The sequence below is a fragment of the Zalophus californianus genome, chromosome 5 (genome assembly GCF_009762305.2).
Source record: "Zalophus californianus isolate mZalCal1 chromosome 5, mZalCal1.pri.v2, whole genome shotgun sequence".
Classification (NCBI taxonomy): domain Eukaryota; kingdom Metazoa; phylum Chordata; class Mammalia; order Carnivora; family Otariidae; genus Zalophus; species Zalophus californianus.
The window spans coordinates 145,908,238-145,925,790 of record NC_045599.1 but is presented as its reverse complement, the minus strand read 5'-3'; the positions used below and the strand labels follow the sequence as shown (position 1 = coordinate 145,925,790).

Genomic DNA, 17,553 nt, shown 5'->3' with positions numbered 1-17,553 from the left:
AAATGTCGAGTTTGAGCAAAAGTTGATTCAAATCGGGCAGCATCCCATCTAGCAGATAGAAAGGCACTCCAAGGAGTTGTACGCAGTAGGAGACTTTTACAGTCAGAGGAGGAAGGAAGGGGAAGGAGGGAGGAAGAATAAGGAAACTATACAGGGCGGAAAAGTGGGTTGGTTATTGCAAGGTCACTTTCCTTTAGGGGATGCCAGGGGTCTATCAGGCAGATGATCAGAATCACTAGTGCTGATCAGGCGATTCCCGATTGATTGGTTTAAGATTCCATCTCCGGAAAAACCCAAACTGTAATTAAGTCTCGGTTTGGTGATTGGGGGCTTAGCATAAGTGACTCCATTTTGGACCTGTTGTCTTGTTTTTAACAGAAGAGAGGTTAATATCTGTATATACTTAGAAGCATCTTGTCTACCCTTGATTTCATTGAACGAGGCCATCTGTGTCCTGAGAAAGCCAGTGGGGAGGCGGGCTGGATTTCATGGATTATTGAAAGCTTGTGCCTGTAGTCAGAACAAGTTGGCCACATGTTGGTTTTCCGGAGCTCAACATAATAAGCAGAACAGTTCTGTATAATGGGCTGTTTGCTTTGTGCATTTTCAATATTTCCTCTCCCCGCCTGTTCAAAGTGTTCAGGATAGAACGGTGCAAAGGATATCCTGCTGCAGATTACAACAGACACACTTTCACATTTTAAAAGAAATGGCTCTAAATGAATTGCAATTCGTTTCACTCTAAATCTAACTGACAGGTGCTGCAAAGCGTTTAGCTGGGTGATGAACTTAACTGAGATCAAAGGACACCCCCCGCCCCACACACACAGTTTAGAGCAATTAAGCTGCTCCGGGCTCCTGCCAGCTAGCATCTTCCCCACCCTGGCACCTTCAATGACAGTGGAGGGCCGAGTGAGTAAATGAGTGAAAAGGCACCAGTTGCTGGTTGGAATCCGTGAGTCATGGTGCTAGTGGGGCACACCTGCTTGTACCCATTTGTAGCTTGTTTCGGGGGAGGTCATGTTAGTCAGTGTTTCTCTCTCAGAAAGCTTCATGGCTCACCTTTTAATTTTTGCCGTGAGTTCAGGAGATGGGCTGAGGTCCATGGTAAGCAGACAACAATGGTTCTAGAAGAATCTGCACCCCAGTTTTTGTTGAGAGTGGGCAGCCATGAGGTCTCACCTCCTCTGCCACATCCCAGATCTCATGTGCTACCTGTCACAGAGTCAGCCGGGGAAGGGGCCTCATGCCTCTGGCACCTCGATGGTGCAGAGGCCCCCCGGGGGCCGGGGGGGAGGAGAGGAGGTGATGCTCAGTTAATGACAGAGAGCACCGGAGTGTCCACGAGGCCCCTTGCCTGCAGCCTGACAGTGGGATGTCCCCAGGAACATGCGTGCACTGGGAAGAACGGGGAGATTTCAGAGGGCTGGATCCCCAGCGTGTAAGGAAGGAGACTGGGCACCCAGGCCCTCCACCGGGGCCCAGGGGAGAGACTCCTGCAGACTGCTCGAACTCTCCAGGGCCTATTAGCTGAGGTCAGCAAGGGTGAGGTTGGGGATGGCAGCTCAGAGAAGGGCCTGGGGGTGCAGGGGCTGGGTGGGTCTGGGTAGCAACATTCCCCACGTTCCCTGCCTCCTGCCTGTGTGTGTGTGTAGGTGTGTGTGTGTGTGTGTGTGTGTGACAGAGAGAAAGAGACAGACAGAGACATGTCTGAGTGGTAACAGCAGGTGACAGCATGAATTGGCATATCCCCTCGCTGTGATGATGACCTTCTCCTAGGGAGCACCGAGAAATGGCTCTGAGGTTCATTTTTAGTTTTGCATCTGTTTGCATTGGCATCTCCTGGTGGGAGCTGACAGAATCCAGGACCTTCCCCCTGATCAGCCAGTGACGCCAGAGGCTCGCTTAGCTCAGTTTCCATATGCCAGCCCCACCGCATGCTGGCTCCCCACGGTCCCTCCTTACCCGGTTGACAGACAGCTGGGCTCCCCCGTGGGTGGGCCGCAGAGAACCGGAATGAACTGGGGTGGCGCCCTGTGTCTTGCTGTTTCCTGGACGCTGTGAGAATTATTTCTCGTGTCTGAGGGGCAGCCTCAGCCACCCAGACAGATGGGCTCGTCCTGGAGGTTGACCGTGTGGCCGTCCTGGCTCTGCGGAGGCTTCCGGGGCATGCACACCGTTGTTGGAATGCGCTCAATAAACGTGTGTGATTCTCTTCACAGGGCATGCCACCATCACCAACTACTTGCTGAACTATTTTCCTGGCCTTGACCTTGAGAGGAGGAACGTGTTTGGGTTCACTGCCCTAATGAAAGCCGCCATGCAGGGCCGAACAGAGTGCATCAGAGCCCTGATGCTAGCAGGTTTGTCTCTGCCCATCCTGGGGTGGGGAGGGGGTGGTCCCCAAGGGTCTTGGGAAATGCCGATCTTGCTCCTTTGGAGAACATGTACTGAGATGCATCAGTTCCATAGAGACGGAGCCTAGTGGATGCAACGAAGAATAGTTTCTTTGAGGGGTGTGGTTGTCATCAACTGAGCTGAAACAGATGGAAAGGAAAACAAACCCTTCCGGGTGGGGTGGGAGGTCACATTACTGGTCACCCTACAGGAAACCCCTCTTTGCTCCCCGATAAACTCTTCCCTCAGCCTTAGCTTCCTCCTGCCCATATTTGTTCTTCTTTAGAAATGTGTGTTCTGGCCTTGGCTTTGAGCAGCAAGCCTCTCCTACTGAGGGTGGGCACAGGGATGGGAGTAGGTGGGGGTCTTGGCTCCGAGTGCAAGCCTGTCTCATTGAGGGTGGGCGCAGGGATAGGGGCATCTGAGGGTCTTGGCTCCGAGTGCAAGCCTGTCCCATTGAGGGTGGGCGCAGGGATGGGAGTATGTGGGGGTCTTGGCTCCGAGTGCAAGCCTGTCCCATTGAGGGTGGGCGCAGGGATAGGGGCATCTGAGGGTCTTGGCTCCGAGTGCAAGCCTGTCCCATTGAGGGTGGACGCAGGGATGGCGGGATGGGCCTAGTAGCCATCCTAGATCCCCATTTGCTGGTGGTTGTAGTCACATGCTGATGTGGGATGCAGCAGTTTCCTTTGTCAGGGACATGTCACCGAGTGGAAAGACAGGCACCCCCGCCTTGCCCTTTATGACCTGGTCATCTTGGAGGGAGCCCTTCCTTCTCTGAGCCTCCCGTTCCCCATCATGGGAGTCATGACTTCCTTCCCACCCCCCAGGATGAAGTGTGACCCTGCTTTGTAAACTCCCCAGGGCTACGTAGATTTAAGGAATTGCCCAGCTAGATTCAGTCGGCCCCCAGCTCCTCTCTTCCCTCTAGAATGCAGTCCCTGATCATCTTTAACTAGCCTTGTTGGGTTATTTTGAGAATCAAATGAGAAAGTGTGTATAATGCACACACAAAGGGTCAGGTGCAGAGCTGGCATCTAACGATTCAGTCAGTGTGAGATGCTGTGCTGTGCCCACATGGTTTAATTTCCTTATTTTACTTCATCTTGTCTTTGTTCCTGGCACTGGGTTCAGCCCACCCCGCTTGGCCCCACGAGACCCCGGAGAGGTGGCGTTTGCCCTCCTGCTGTGGTTCTCTGAGGACGCAACGACCTTCTGCTGGGCATCAGCCTAGGCTGGTAGTCCTCTTTAGACAACTTGCTGCTTCTTTTTTTTAAAGGAAACTTTTATTTGGGACTAATTTAGATGTATAGGAAGTGACAGAGATAGTACAGAGAGTCCCAGACGGCCCGCACTCGTCTCCTGCATGTTAACATCTTACGGAGGGGCCAACGCTGGGACATTACTGTTGACCGAGCTCCAAACTTTATTCGGATTTCCCCTGCATCCATTGCTGTCCCCTTTCCATTTTCCAGGATCCCATCCAGGCTCCCACATGTAACTGTCCTGTGTCGCCAGGGTCCTGAGGCCGGGGACAGTTTCTCAGTCTCACCTCCTCATTCCTGACCTGACAGTCTGCATACTGGCCTGTGTACAGTGTCCCCAGCCTGTCTGTCATTTTCCTTGTGATTACATTGGGGTTCTAGGATTCACAGCTTGCTTGGGTTTTTTTTTCTCCCACTTCAATCTGAGTGTTTTAGGGGATGCTGGAAGAAAAATAAATTCAGTAAGTGATGACAGGCTTCAGAGATGAAAACTTTCACAGAAATAAAAAAGAGCGTAATTAGATTTAATCCCATTGATTGTGCTTTTGACTCTGACAGTTTATTTTTCAAAGGCAAGATAACAGTTTCAACAAAGTTTAGGCCTTGCCTGTCCTATAGCAACAAGAGGTGGTTCTTCCTAATTAAATGGTGTTTATGATGCTTTTGTGTTTGGGGGAAGCTTCATCTGCTTTTACTACTTCTGGAGCTAGTGTAGGCTTTTAGTAATTTACTCCCCCCCCAACTATGATTGATTGATCGATTGATTTTTAATGTTTCAAGTTTTTTTTTTTTTAAAGATTTATTTATTTGAGAGAGTGAGAATGAGAGAGAGAGAGTACATGAGAGGGGGGAGGGTGAGAGGGAGAAGCAGGCTCCCTGCCGAGCAGGGAGCCCGATGAGGGACTCGATCCCGGGACTCCGGGATCATGACCTGAGCCGAAGGCAGTCGCTTAACCAACTGAGCCACCCAGGCGCCCAATGTTTCAAGTTTTTATTTAAATTCTAGTTAGTTAACATGTAGTGTAATATTAGTCCCAGGAGTAGAATGTAGTGCTTCATCACTTACATACAACACCCAGAACTCATCACAAGTGCCCTCCTGAATGCCCCAGGAAAATGCATTACGTTTTCCTTTTACAGTAGATGTGCATATATGTCTTAAAAGAAAAAAAAAAAAAAACTTGTGCGATCGAAGTCCCTCCTGGTTTGGGTGCGTAGCCATAAGGATACTTGTTGGGATATTTAAAAAATGTGCACAAGTATTTTTAAGTCTTGTTATTTACATTTAATATATCAATATTTAGAAAAACTAAAGCCTTTAAAGATACTAATGCCTGAGTATTTCTTTGGATTGGCATTTCAACAGCGAGTGCATTTTTGTGCAGCTGGGGAAGATTCCTTGAGAGCTAATCACAGAATGGTCATCCTGTGATCATTTCAAAAGCAAAAGGCACAAGCAGTATTATGTTGAATGGTTAGGGTAGAGATCTGTATCTATCTCATCCTCATTTTTTCAAGCTCAAACATCCTTCTGCACCTGAGTTGAATTTCTGAATTGCAACTTCATTATATTCAATAGGAACCATTTCCTTTTGGAAATGATGGATCATTGAGTTGGATGCCCCCGTAAACGGTTCAGGTTTTCAAGTAGTTCATAACATCCAGACACATATCATCTTCTTATCTTATCTTGTCAGGCAGAACGAAGTAACATTAGAATTATCAAAACTTTGGATTTTCATAAAAATGTGACCAGGTTCCAAAAAGCTGATTTATTGGCTCTTTGGTTTTTGGCTTCCCAAGGAATAATGTCAGCTGTCCTGATATGCATCGCAAGTGGGGCTGTGGGTTCTTGTTAATTCAACGGAATATTAATGCCCCGAAGTGACAGGTCTATTTAAGTAAGTGGCTCTGAGAAGCCATAAGGAGGATGTGATTTTCCCTGAAGAGAAGCAGAGCTCAGTGGAGGTTGGAAGGCTCCAGACTCGCTTAAGAGGGCCGGCTTTTATCCCTGAAGTGTGTGATTGCTCTAGCATTTGGGAAGCAGACACGCGCAAGCAAGATGCTCATCTCTTCCCGTGATTCTGGGCAACAAAGCAGACCTCTGGGGAGGTGTAGGTGGCTTGTTCAGCGAGAGAGAGGCACTCCTGTTGTTGGGCCTGTGGTCCTTCTTGTCCTAGGCAAGCCCCGACTGTGTGCTTCTGGAAAGCCAAGTGATTTGATATCACTACAGAGGTTTCTTTCTGTTTATAAGGAAAACATGGATTTCCTGTGACCTGAGAATTTGCTGAGTTGGAATAGTTTCAAAAGATTATGCAGGGAAAGGGCCAAAAGTCAGGCATTCCATGTCACCGAGGGCAGGGTCTTAGCTTGGGCATTTCGCTTGTCCCAAAAGCAAACCTTGAGACAAGGACTTGGGGGCAACTAGTTTTTCTGGAAGGGGAGCCAGGAAGCCACATGAAGGATGGGGAAGGGGGACCCTTGGGCAACTGGGGGTCAGCCCTGCTGAGACCCTCCGAAAGACCGAGTACAAGATAGCTTGGAAATGCCTTCGGGGGTGGAGCAGGCTGGAAGCAGAAAGCACAATCTTTCCCATCCCCCAGATCAGGTCTCTTTTCTGAGACCCTGCATCCTGATTTTTCGCATCGATTATATCCCAAGTACCCAAGACACAGGCCAGGATGGCACAGGAGGAGACCTGCAGGGACTGGTCCAAAAGGGTCCCGTGAGACCAGTAAGGCCTCTTGGTGGGAGGGGGACCAGCGCTGGGCTTAGAAGTGGGGGGCTGGCAGAGAAACAGGAAAGGAAGTGACGCACCCCGGCCTCTGCCTGCCTACTGCTAGTCCCGTGACCTGGCCGCCACTCTGCGGAGAAAGCTTCCGACGGTGAGTGATGGAAGGTAGCTTGTTTTCCTTTAGCACCTGTTTTAGAATGCTTTCTGCTTCCCGTCACAGACATCCTGACTTGACAGTGGCTGAAAGAAAACAAGCATCTGTTTTGCTCACCTCGCCAGAAGTCCTGAGGTAGGCAGTCACGGTGCAGAGCTGGCCTGAACTCCATGAGGACATCGCAGAACTAGGTTCCTTTTTCTGTCCACCCAGCATCCCCATGACTCCCCCTTCCTCTCCCCCCTGCAACTTGGTCACCGGAACTCTAGGCTTCAGACGGGAAGCAGCACCACCAACCACATAGTCACTTTTATCAGTGTACAAAAGCCTTCTCTTTGGGGCTCGCTGACCGGCCGTAAGCGAGGCTAAGAAAAAGGAGAACAGGACCGCAGTTACTGGGTTAGACCGGTAATTCTCACCTGGCGTGGGGGTTGCCCCCCCAGGACATTTGGTAATATCTGGGGACATTTTGGCCTGTCACAACTGTGAAATGCTACTGGCATCTACCGGGTAGAGACAAGGGTTGCCGTTAGAAGTCTTACGGCACAGGAGAGCCCCCACACCACATAATGATCTGGCCCAAAACATCAATGGTCCCGAGGTGGCAAAACCCTGGTTTACACCAGTCATGAGGCATTGCCTAGAACTGAGTATGTTGCTGCCTTGAGTAAAACAGAGGACTTTGTGTAGACAACTCAGAGCATTCAACATGGCGGCAAATGGATGCACGGGCAGGAGCCCAGCTTTTGTCTGCACGGCTGGAGCCCTGGGCAAAACAGCCCTGGGTAGGGGGTGAGGGTGCCAGTAGTTCATGGGCAGAAGATGCATACACTGGCCTGTCAGAGTTCTCCGTGTTCTCTGACAGGTTTCTGTGTAGAGTGTTCATCATTGGTGCTGGCCTTCCATGATTTAATCATGCCGTCCAGGCCGTTAATATTGCCTTTACTGATTGCTGAAGGAAGTGGATCCCCAAGTTATGGCATGACTCACATCCTTAGGCTGCACTCCCGTGCGCATGGCCTTGTCCTTCAGAATGTGTGCAGTTTCTAAGATCATCTTGAAAAGGCACAGGGAGAAGTATGCTACACTGTGGACAGCTGTTCTTTTAGTTTTCCATTCGCTTTTGAAAAATGTCTCTCTCCAGCTGGGTTCATTAAGATTTTAATTTTGCAGTTTGTACCTTTTTAAGTGACATGCAATTAATTAAGGTTTAATGTGTCATCTATTTTTGCAGTGACATTTTTACTGCCCCCTTTTCATTTTTGTCGGTTTATAAATTGTACTCTGGCTAATGAGTTCCATCCCGATTTCCAGTTCCAAATAATTACCACTCCTCTAGTATGCCTATTTTTTAAATGTGCCCCAGAATGAAGAGCATTGTGAGGCAATCTCAGGTGGCCTGGGGCTGCCTGGGCCAGGGGGCCACGGGCGGGAGGCTGGGGCAGGGAGGCTGGTGAGCTGTCCTCGCCTCCGTTCAGCACACGCTGAGCTGCCGCCGCACATCAGACACCTGGGTCTGCATGGGATATAAATGCAGAAGCCTCTGCCAGTCCTGGTCCCTGGGGAGTTCACAGACTAGATAATTGCCCTAGTTCTCCACATTGCTTTCCAGTGAAAGTATGACTAATGGGACCTGAAATCCTGAATGATTTTTAACTGTGTATGAGGCTGAGATTGGACCAAGATGAATTGAACAGCAATTCCTTATTAATTTCTCTTATAGTACCACGCTGAAATTTATGAACATTTCATCAAGTTGAGTTGAAGTTTAAATTTGCAGTATTAGGAGGGGACAGTGGGTGGTATGGGAGAGATTTATTAAAGAAGTGACTAGTGTAAGGGAGACTGAGGAGGTAGGAGGCAGGGTTCTCCAGAGACACAGAACCAACAAGAGATACACATTAAGAGATTTCTTTTAAAGAATTGGCTCACGTGATTTTGGGGGTTGGAGAGCCCAAAATTAGTGAGGGCAGGCCACTGGGCTGGAAACTTGGACAGGAGTTAATGCTACAATCTTGAGGCTGAATTCTTTTTTCTCCCGAAAACTTTAGCTTTTGGTCTGAAGGCCTTCAACTGATTGGATGAGGCCCACCCACATTATTGAGGGTAATCTTGGCTCAGTCAACTGATTGTGGATGCCAACTGCCTCTGTCAAATAGCTTTACCGTGCACCTAGCTAGATTGGTGTTTGTTTACATCCCTGGTTACTTTAGTCTGACCGTGTTGACACAGACAACTGTCAGAGAGGAGGCGGTCCTCTCTCTGTGGGGTGGTGGGAAGTGTACAGGGCTGAGACTTTCTCTGTTACCATCTTCGAGGCCTCAGGTAGGTCCCTTGGCCACTGTGACTACCATCCGTTCTGTAACAAACCTTTATTCAATGCATGCCTTTTACCAGCCAGGGTGAGAAGTGTCAAGGAAACGAAAACGAGTAAGATGTGGGCTCTGCCCTGGAAAAGCCCACGATCTGGTAGAGGATAGACCCAGGACCTCCTAACCACTCAGTACAAGAAGTGAAGGACCACACATTTCCTGCAAAATAGGGACCCTCACATTCTTCACAAGAGATCTGTGAGGAAAACATGAGATGATAAGTAAATGGGACACCAAATGCTTTGCAAGTGATTATTCCTTCTAGTATTCTAGAACATTCTAGTAACATCATTGATGTGTTCACAGAGCACCTTTGCTGTCTAGTCATCTCTTCATTGCTGGAAAGCCATGAAGATCTTTTTTTTTTTTAAAGATTTTATTTACTTATTTGAGAGAGAGAATGAGAGAGAGAGAGCACGAGAGGGAAGAGGGTCAGAGGGAGAAGCAGACTCCCTGCTGAGCAGGGAGCCCGATGTGGGACTCGATCCCGGGACTCCAGGATCATGACCTGAGCCGAAGGCAGTCGCTTAACCAACTGAGCCACCCAGGCGCCCCAAGCCATGAAATCTTATTTCTTTAAAAATTCCATGATTTAGGTGCTGAGTTTAGGCAGTTTTGTTTAGGAAAGGTGGGCCATTAAATGGAGCACTTAAAGGTGGGTTGTGTTGTGATTATAGTAGTTCACGGTCAGCCGAACGTTCATCCAGGTGGCACAGCTCCCGGTAGTCCGTCACTAGGTTTTGGAAGTTTTACCTTTGATCCATTTCACTCTTTCGTTTCCTGCCATTGGCTGGGAAAGTTCTTGTTGCATTTGCCCATTACTGTTTGTGTTTGCATTTTTTTTTTTAATTTTCAGGAGCAGATGTCCATGCCAGGGACCCCCGCCGTGGGATGTCGCCCCAGGAGTGGGCCACTTACACTGGACGGGTGGAGGCTGTCCGCCTCATCCAGAGGCTGCTGGAGCGACCCTGCCCGGAGCAGTTTGGGGAAAAATACAAACCAGAGCTGCCGCTGCCTCCGGAGGCCGTTCTGAAGCCCTCGGGCTCCAAAAACTGCTTGCAGAAGCTCACCGAGCTCGTGCGGTCCACGCTGACCTCCCGCTCACGCCAGGGCCTGGAGGATGGGGGTGTCCTGGACCACATGGTCAGGATGACCACGAGCCTGTACAGCCCCGCCGTCGCCATCGTCTGCCAGACTGTGTGCCCCGAGAGCCCCCCCTGTGTGGGGAAAAGGCGGCTGGCGGTGCAGGAAATCCTGGAGGCTCAGGGGAACCGGGACACGCACGCCCAGGAGAGTGACAAGATCCAGGGCTCTGAGCAGCCATTCCGGACCTCCCAGGCCGTCGGGGTCTCCAGAGAGGTGGCCCCGAGAGCCAGCCTCCCGTCTCCGCAGCTGTCGGGTGCCCCGCGGAGGACCAGCCTCCTGCCCCTGCAGCTGCTGAGGAGGAGCAGCGTGCGGCCCGGCGTGGTCATCCCCAGGGTGCGCATCAGCAAGGCGCCCGCGCCCACCTTCCAGCCGGAGCGGACGGCCGCCAAGGGCAGCACCAAGGACAGCGCCCACCTGCAGCTCCCCAAGTGGCGGTACAAGGAGGCCAAGGAGGAAAAGAGGAAGGCGGAAGAGGCGGAGAAGCAGCGGGTGGCGGCGGCGCAGAAGGAAAAGCGGGCGTCCTCCTGGAGGAAAAGGACGTGAGGGGTCCGAGGCCTGGAAGCGTGTGCGGTGGGGGAGGGAGCAGCGGGGCTGCGCGCGGAGAGGGGTGCGGGTGTGCCTCCCTCCTGCCCTCGCCCCTCCCGCAGCGCTGCACCTCCCTGCACATCCCGGGCAGAGGGGCGCCCTCGGACCTGGACCCAGAAGTGCTCCCCGTTTGTTTGTTCAGGCTGCACCCTTGCGTGAATTGGGCAGGGCACAGGTCGAATAGCCTGAAACCAGTTCCCCTAGCGATCAGTGCACCTGGTGGGCAAATTTGCCGCGAAGCCTACCTTTAGAACCTCACTTGGGAAATTTATAAGACCAATTTATCAAGGGGTCTGAATAATTTTGTATTTTTAATCATGATCCAATTTGCAGCATTTTACTGGTGATGGGGTTGTTTGTATTTAAGACGGTTTTAATACATTTGCCCGAAGACCCTTTGTTTAACATACTGTTTCTGGCAATCATTATTTGTGATATCTCTATGATTTCCTACAGAATTTTTCGGGAGTCTCCCCTTTCTTGCTGTTTGTCTTTCCTTCTCATTGGACGCGCACGTGCGCGCTGTATGTTCTTATTGATTTGATTCAGTGATTTGGAATATTTGTTTCTATTTGATGGAGGCATTTCCTTTTCCAGCAAAATGATGACGTGAGACAGGGGAATCAGAGTTCCTTGTGTCTTATTTTAAAGCTCTCTTACTTAGACGGTAATAATAATGAAGAAAAACCTGTTGTCAAAGCATGAAACCGTGCATCGAGAAGCATGTACTTATTGCTGGAACTAAGTATTTTAAGCAAGGGACTTTAGATAAACCGGATGCAAAACCTTTAACATATTCAAAAATAGATACGAGAAAAATCTATTATCTAATAAAATGGGGGCAAATGTAATAAGTTTTTACTGGAAATACAAAATTAAGTCCTCTGTGCTCTTAGATAAATTGAATTCAGATATCCTTAAAATGTAAAAAAGATGCAAAAGAATAAGGCGCCAGAGTGATACAAACCGCTGAGAAGGTGGAGGGGGTTTAGAAGACCAGGGATTAGAACTGAATATTAAGCAAACTCGTTTTAGGCAAATTCTCCTGGAGTGGGCTGGATGGCTCCCTCCTCCCGACTCAATTCCTGGTGTGGAATTACTTTGATTTTTCCTTGGACTGCCCGTGATGTTCATTCAGTCTATCCTCATGTGGACTTTGTAGAATTTCCAAGATGCGGGGACTTGGGCAGAGCACGTCCGTGATTTGCCCGGAGCCCTGAGCTCTCAGTGGGAGTTCTGTCCATACTTTTTTTTAATCTCCAAAGCACTGAGAGAGTCTAATGAATCTCTGGCCATCTGGGTTGCAGAGTATCTGTCATATATGCACTCTGACAGCACTTTATTTAAAAATTCTCTTCCTCGGAAGCTGTAGATTTAAAGTAGTGGGGACCGATTTGGAAGCTCTTTCTTACAACCCTGGATTCGCGAGTCAAATCGTGCCCCCTGGCTGGGGTGTGATGAGCGCCTGTCTCATGACGTGGGCAGGAATGGCGCTGGCCTCTCCCTAGTCCCTCCCACTTGGCACCGTGAGGCATTGAGCTATCCGGGGTCTCACACTCACCTCTCCAGAAACCTCAATTAACAGGCTATTGCGCAGCACCAGCCTGATGGGTAGCTGTGATTATTAAGTCAGATTTTAGTGAGCTCCTCCCTCTTTCCAGAATGGCCTAGAGGTCTGGACGCACTTTTAGCATCACCGACACTGCGTGGCTGCAGGTCACCCTAGTGTCCAAGAGTTGGTATTGGCCAAATCCCCTTGGATGAGACGAGAGCTGGTCCCCGAGGCGAAGAGAAACACCCCTAGTCTCCCTGACAGTACGACCCGGCATCCTCTGAGATCATTGTCTGGTTTATGTATTTTCATTGCTTTGAATGGCTGGCTGCGTTTTCTCACTGAGGGGTCACCCTTTGCCTGCCGCTTGCTCGCTTCCAGCGTTGGTCGGGGGCAGGGGTGACGATGGGCAGTCACCCCCTCCTGCTCTCTGCATGTCCCCTCAGCTTCGTCGCCACATTTCTTCCCTGCCTTCCTCGCTGCCCGCTCTCGTCCTTGCTTGCCTCTCCTTCCTTTGCCTGTTTTCTTTGGCAGCTGTGGCTAGTTGCCCTGATCCTCCCTGGCACCACCACTCTGAGGTCTAAAAAGGGCGGAAAAGCAAGGCAATTGTGAGAGGCAGCGTGGCGTCCCTGCTGAATTACATAATGACCTCCACCGACCCAGTGACTGAAGGACAGATTTCCCCAGCTTCTGTGCAGATGGTTTAGGATTTCGGCACAGCCCCCCACGCCTTTTATTATTATTACTTTTTAAGATTTATTTATTTTGAGAGAGAGAGAGAGAGAGAAGAAGAGGGACAGAGGGAGAGAATCTTTCAAGCAGACTCCACGCTGAGCAAGGAGCCCGACGGCAGGGCTCGATCCCACAACCCATGAGATCATGACCTGAGCCGAAACCAAGTATTGGATACTCAACCGACTGAGCCACCCAGCCCCCCCTTTATGCCCATTTAAGGGAGGGGCACCTAGTTTGCTCTCCTGACAGATGACAGCACCACTCCGCTGTCGGAGGGAGTGGGGGAGCTGGGGTCTGCTTGCTCCCCTGTTGTTTATTAACTGTAAATAGTGAATTTCAAGTTGACAGGTACCTTCTCAGGGATTTATATATAAATGTAGTTAGAGGAAAAGATGAAGTATATTTTAATACTTTTATTAAAATGTTCGAGTGAATTATGATTACACTAGACAGAAGAAATATTTCCAAGACGACGTCAATGCTGCTGTCTTCTAGGGAAATGTCCGCCATCTCCCTCAGTTGCGATTTTCTGGTTATTGGAGATCCGGGACTTTGGCAGCTGAAACGGCTCTGGAGTGGACGTGAGGTCACCTCAGCTCCTCTCAGTTACCTCTTGTGGATGTGAACCCTTGTGTTTAAAAAAACTCAGCCTGTATGTTAAGTAGCGGTGGTCATGATAACACAGAAGGCTATTCACCGATTTCACCTCTAGAACTGGCTCCTCCCCGTCTGCTCCCGGGGTGGGTGGGGTCACAGTGACAGTTTCTCGTCCTGGCTTATGTGATTCCAGTGTTCCGTAGTCTCCCTGCTGGGCAGGAGGAGGGAAAAGCTGGGAGAGGTTCTTCTGGAATGACCTCAGCGTTCAGAGCATAAACTCTCCATGTCTTTGGCCACCCTAGAGAAACACAGCCCAGAACATCATGGACCAGAACATCATGGACCAGAACATCATGGACCTTCCTTCCTCTCTCCGAGGAAGGAATATTCCATCACCCGGAAGGCACCTGGCAGTACTGGGTACCTCAGCCACATGAAGATCAGAAATTGCAGTTCCTTGTCTCAGCTTTGGGCCTTCCTGGGACACCAAGCTCATTCTGCGGAGAAGGACGGAGAGATTCGTGATGTCAGCTGGAACACGGGGCTTGTGCGTGCAGAGAGGCCGTTGCAGACTGCCTCTCCCCACTTCCTTCCATGCTTTAGGGGGTGAGCAGGTCTCTGGGGATCCAGCGTCTGAGTGAGGGCCAGGCGGTTGTGTGTGAAACAGAATCCCACGAGGTGGGGCCAGCCCCCAGTCCGGAAATGGATGCAAAGCCTGTCATCCTTAGGGAAGAATCCGGGGTACCAAGTCATGAAGAAAGGCCTCCCCGAGAGTTCAGTAAAGGAGCCAAGACTAAGAAGTGGGCCCGGTTTGTCTCTTGCAGCGTCTGGCAAGAGCCCTACCTCTCTCCCCTTGTCCCCACAACAGTCAGAGAGCAGACCGTCTTTTCCTAATTTCCCGGAAGTTCCTCGGAGTTCCAGGCCTGATGTAAGTCAGCTGTTCCTCTTTCCCCGGGTTCACCTGGAGATCCCTGCTCACTCATTGCCCATTCTCGTACCACACACGGACGCCCCAGGCTCTGGAGATCCATCATCAACCATTGTCAAGTTTCTGGTCACAGGCCTTTAGGTGACGGAGTGCTCACACTTGTTTTTTTTTTACAGCATTCGGGAAGATTCAAACAGGTACCCTGGTATTTGCTCGGGACCCTATCCAGCCTGTGTGGGTCATTTGGGAAAATTCAAACAGGTACCCTGGTATTTGCTCGGGACCCTATCCGGCCTGTGTGGGTCCCTGGAGGCTGCACTGGCTGTGGGTTCTCCGCACACCAAGTCCCCTGTGTGCAGGGTCCTCGATTCCCGGACCAACTTGCTGTAGCGGAGGGAAGGTGGAGGGGCCATCGCAACTGGTCCTTAGAGAACAATGAGGTCACGTTTCTGGCAGCAACTGGAACTGGGAAGACAATGGTCACAGCGGGAGTGCTGGTACCCACAAAGTTCTTCCTAAAAGACTGATGGCTGTGTTCCCTGTTTCACACCTCGGAGCATTTAGAACTTGTTTCGTTCGTCTGGGTAACTCTGGAGTCAGCTGCTCATTTCTGGGACCTTGAATTCACATGTTTCTTCATTAACATTTAAAAGAAGAGGCTAAAAAAGAATTCCTTCTGGAGGTGGTTTTTTGAAGGAAAAAAAAAAAAAAAAAAGCAAAACCACCAGCCCACCACTACCTGAACTGATTTAGCTAGTTTTCTAGCACCTCCGTTGAATGCCGGTGTTGTGCACACGATCTCCTCACTGTGAGCCGGCCTGTGGCAGGCACAGCGCCCCCTGCAGGGCTCCGGTGGCCCTTGGCTGCCGGCTGTGCCGAAGCGGACGGTGTGGGCCAAGGTGTGAGCGTGCACACGCGTGGGCATGCACACACACAGATGAACTGAAGGGAGACCAGGCTTTGTGATCGCAAAGGTGACCTCTGCTGTGGCTCCCGGGGAAGGTGAAGGGTGACCTGCTTCGATGCGTGTGTTCAGGAGGGTCGGACAGCCCAAGACTTACTGGAAGCACTTTGTCCAATGGGACACGTAACACGGCCAGCGTGTCAGAACCCAGATCTTACCGCGAGGCAGTGTTGGCCCAGATGGCTCCTAGAGGAGCTCCTCGGCAAGGTCCAGTAGCCGATCTGGGGCATCTCTCTGCCTTTGACGTTCATCCTTCACATTGAGAGGCAGAAGCCAGAGATGACTGCTTGGGGAGCACCACCGGCCATTCAGCGTTGGCCACGGGGTGGGGGCCTGAATTTCTTGGAATTTGGTGCCAGGTTAGCCGTAGAATCAACATCTTACCCTGAGGAAGCGCTAGGATTTTCCCAAGTCTGCCCAAGGATTAGGTAGTCTAGTGAAAGCTAACACAGTTGGGTTTTTGAGAGATATTTATTCATCCTAGTGTTACACCTTTGTCTTTTGTTTTAAAAGGAAACGTAGGCGAGAAACAAAGATGAAGCTGGTCATTCCGGGGAGAGCAGTGACCTGTGTTGACCCGACACTTTATAATGTTTTGGGAGGTTGCATTGAAGCACTTTAATAACAGTTTTTGAGCAGACGTTCTAGAAGCTGGTTTGGAACTGTATGACTCTGGAGAACTGGATGTGAACTATATAAGGATCCTATAAACCCGGCGAGCCTTGGGGACATCCTGAGGAATGGGAATGAGATCCCCTGCTCAGATGAACAGAAAATGCTCTCCTTAGAATTCTCTTCTTTCGAATCATTGTCCCACCTGGCATTTTTGGGGGGCGTCTGAGGGTGTGTATTTTTAATAATAAGAGGACTGAACAGACTTCAGCACGGGAAGCCAGATTGCAAGTTAGGCCACCTCGGTATATAGGTTCTGTTTTCTGAACATAAAGCTATTTTCATCGTTTCTGAAAATGGATATTGTAAAAATGTTGACTCTGGATAGAACTGTGTACATTTCATAGGTTTTTATTTTGACGTGAGTTTTGTTACAGTTTATAAAAGGTATTTTCCTATTTAGACCTCAGGGCTACTTGGGGACCTACAAGTACATGTGACTCCCAGCAGCTTCAAATTCTTGCTATCCAAAAGGTTAATAATACTCTTTAGGTTAAATAGGATACTTTATTCAGCAGAAAGAACGTGTCTGTCCCTTTTAACCTCTGACAAATTCTGTATCTCATATTTAAAAAGTATAGAAGAAAAATAATGTAAACATATGGGGGAATTGTGGCTACAGGATTAAAAATCACTTGTGAAATAAACACTCTCCTGGTACAGTGGTATGGTATTGGAATAAACCAAAGTGTGTATAAATGAGAAAATGAGACAATTAAATATGTCAGTATTTTTAATGTCCCTTACTTTGCTCGAAATAGATGTGCACTTTCTTCTTCTGACACACTTTTACTTTTCAACGGTAAGATTTTTAAATTAATGATTCATCCAGGAATATTTTCACTTATGTTAAAATAATCCTGTTGCCGTGCTCATCTTTTTAGGGGGCATCCGGTTTTGCTTTTGTCTGTTTTTTTTTTTTTTAAGATTTTACTTATTTATTTAACAGAGAGAGAGAGCACAAGCAGGGGGAGCGGCAGGCAGAGGGAGAAGCAGACTCCCAGCTGAGCAGGGGGCCTGATGCGGAGCTCGATCCCAGGACCCCGGGATCATGACCTGAGCCGAAGGCAGACCGTTGATTGACTGAGCCACACACATCTCTCTGTGTATTCTTTTACCTAACTGGTACAATATAAATGTTGTTCTGGAGTTTATTTAAAACATGTCCTTGAAAAGCTTAAATCAAGAACTCTAAAATTAACTTCATTTTCTTTTAATGGCTAAAAAAGTAACGCACACACAGAAAAAATAAACCAAACGCTGTAAAAAGGTCTCAGATGAAAAGCAACTGACCCTCCCCCCGGGCCAGTCCCCCCGACCAATTATTTATGCATCCTTCTAGAAATAGGTTTTAAATGTTTTCTTCCCTTCATGTGTTATACAAACGAGATCCCATGGTATGCACGGTTTCCTTCACTCCTGTTTTGGGGAGAGCACGTTTGGCCCTTTCGTTCA

General features: G+C 49.4%; 1 protein-coding gene across 1 annotated transcript in view; it reads left to right on the top strand.

The window, feature by feature from the left end:
- Window positions 1–16,844, top strand: part of ANKRD33B (ankyrin repeat domain 33B) — an 81,323-nt gene extending 64,479 nt beyond the window's left edge. The window contains exons 3-4 of the mRNA XM_027606537.2: window positions 2,223–2,363; window positions 9,776–16,844. Of these exons, the coding sequence (XP_027462338.1) occupies window positions 2,223–2,363; window positions 9,776–10,608 (974 nt within the window). The 3' untranslated portion in view covers window positions 10,609–16,844. The remainder of the gene's footprint in view (window positions 1–2,222; window positions 2,364–9,775) is intronic.
- The last annotated feature ends 709 nt before the right edge of the window (window positions 16,845–17,553 follow it).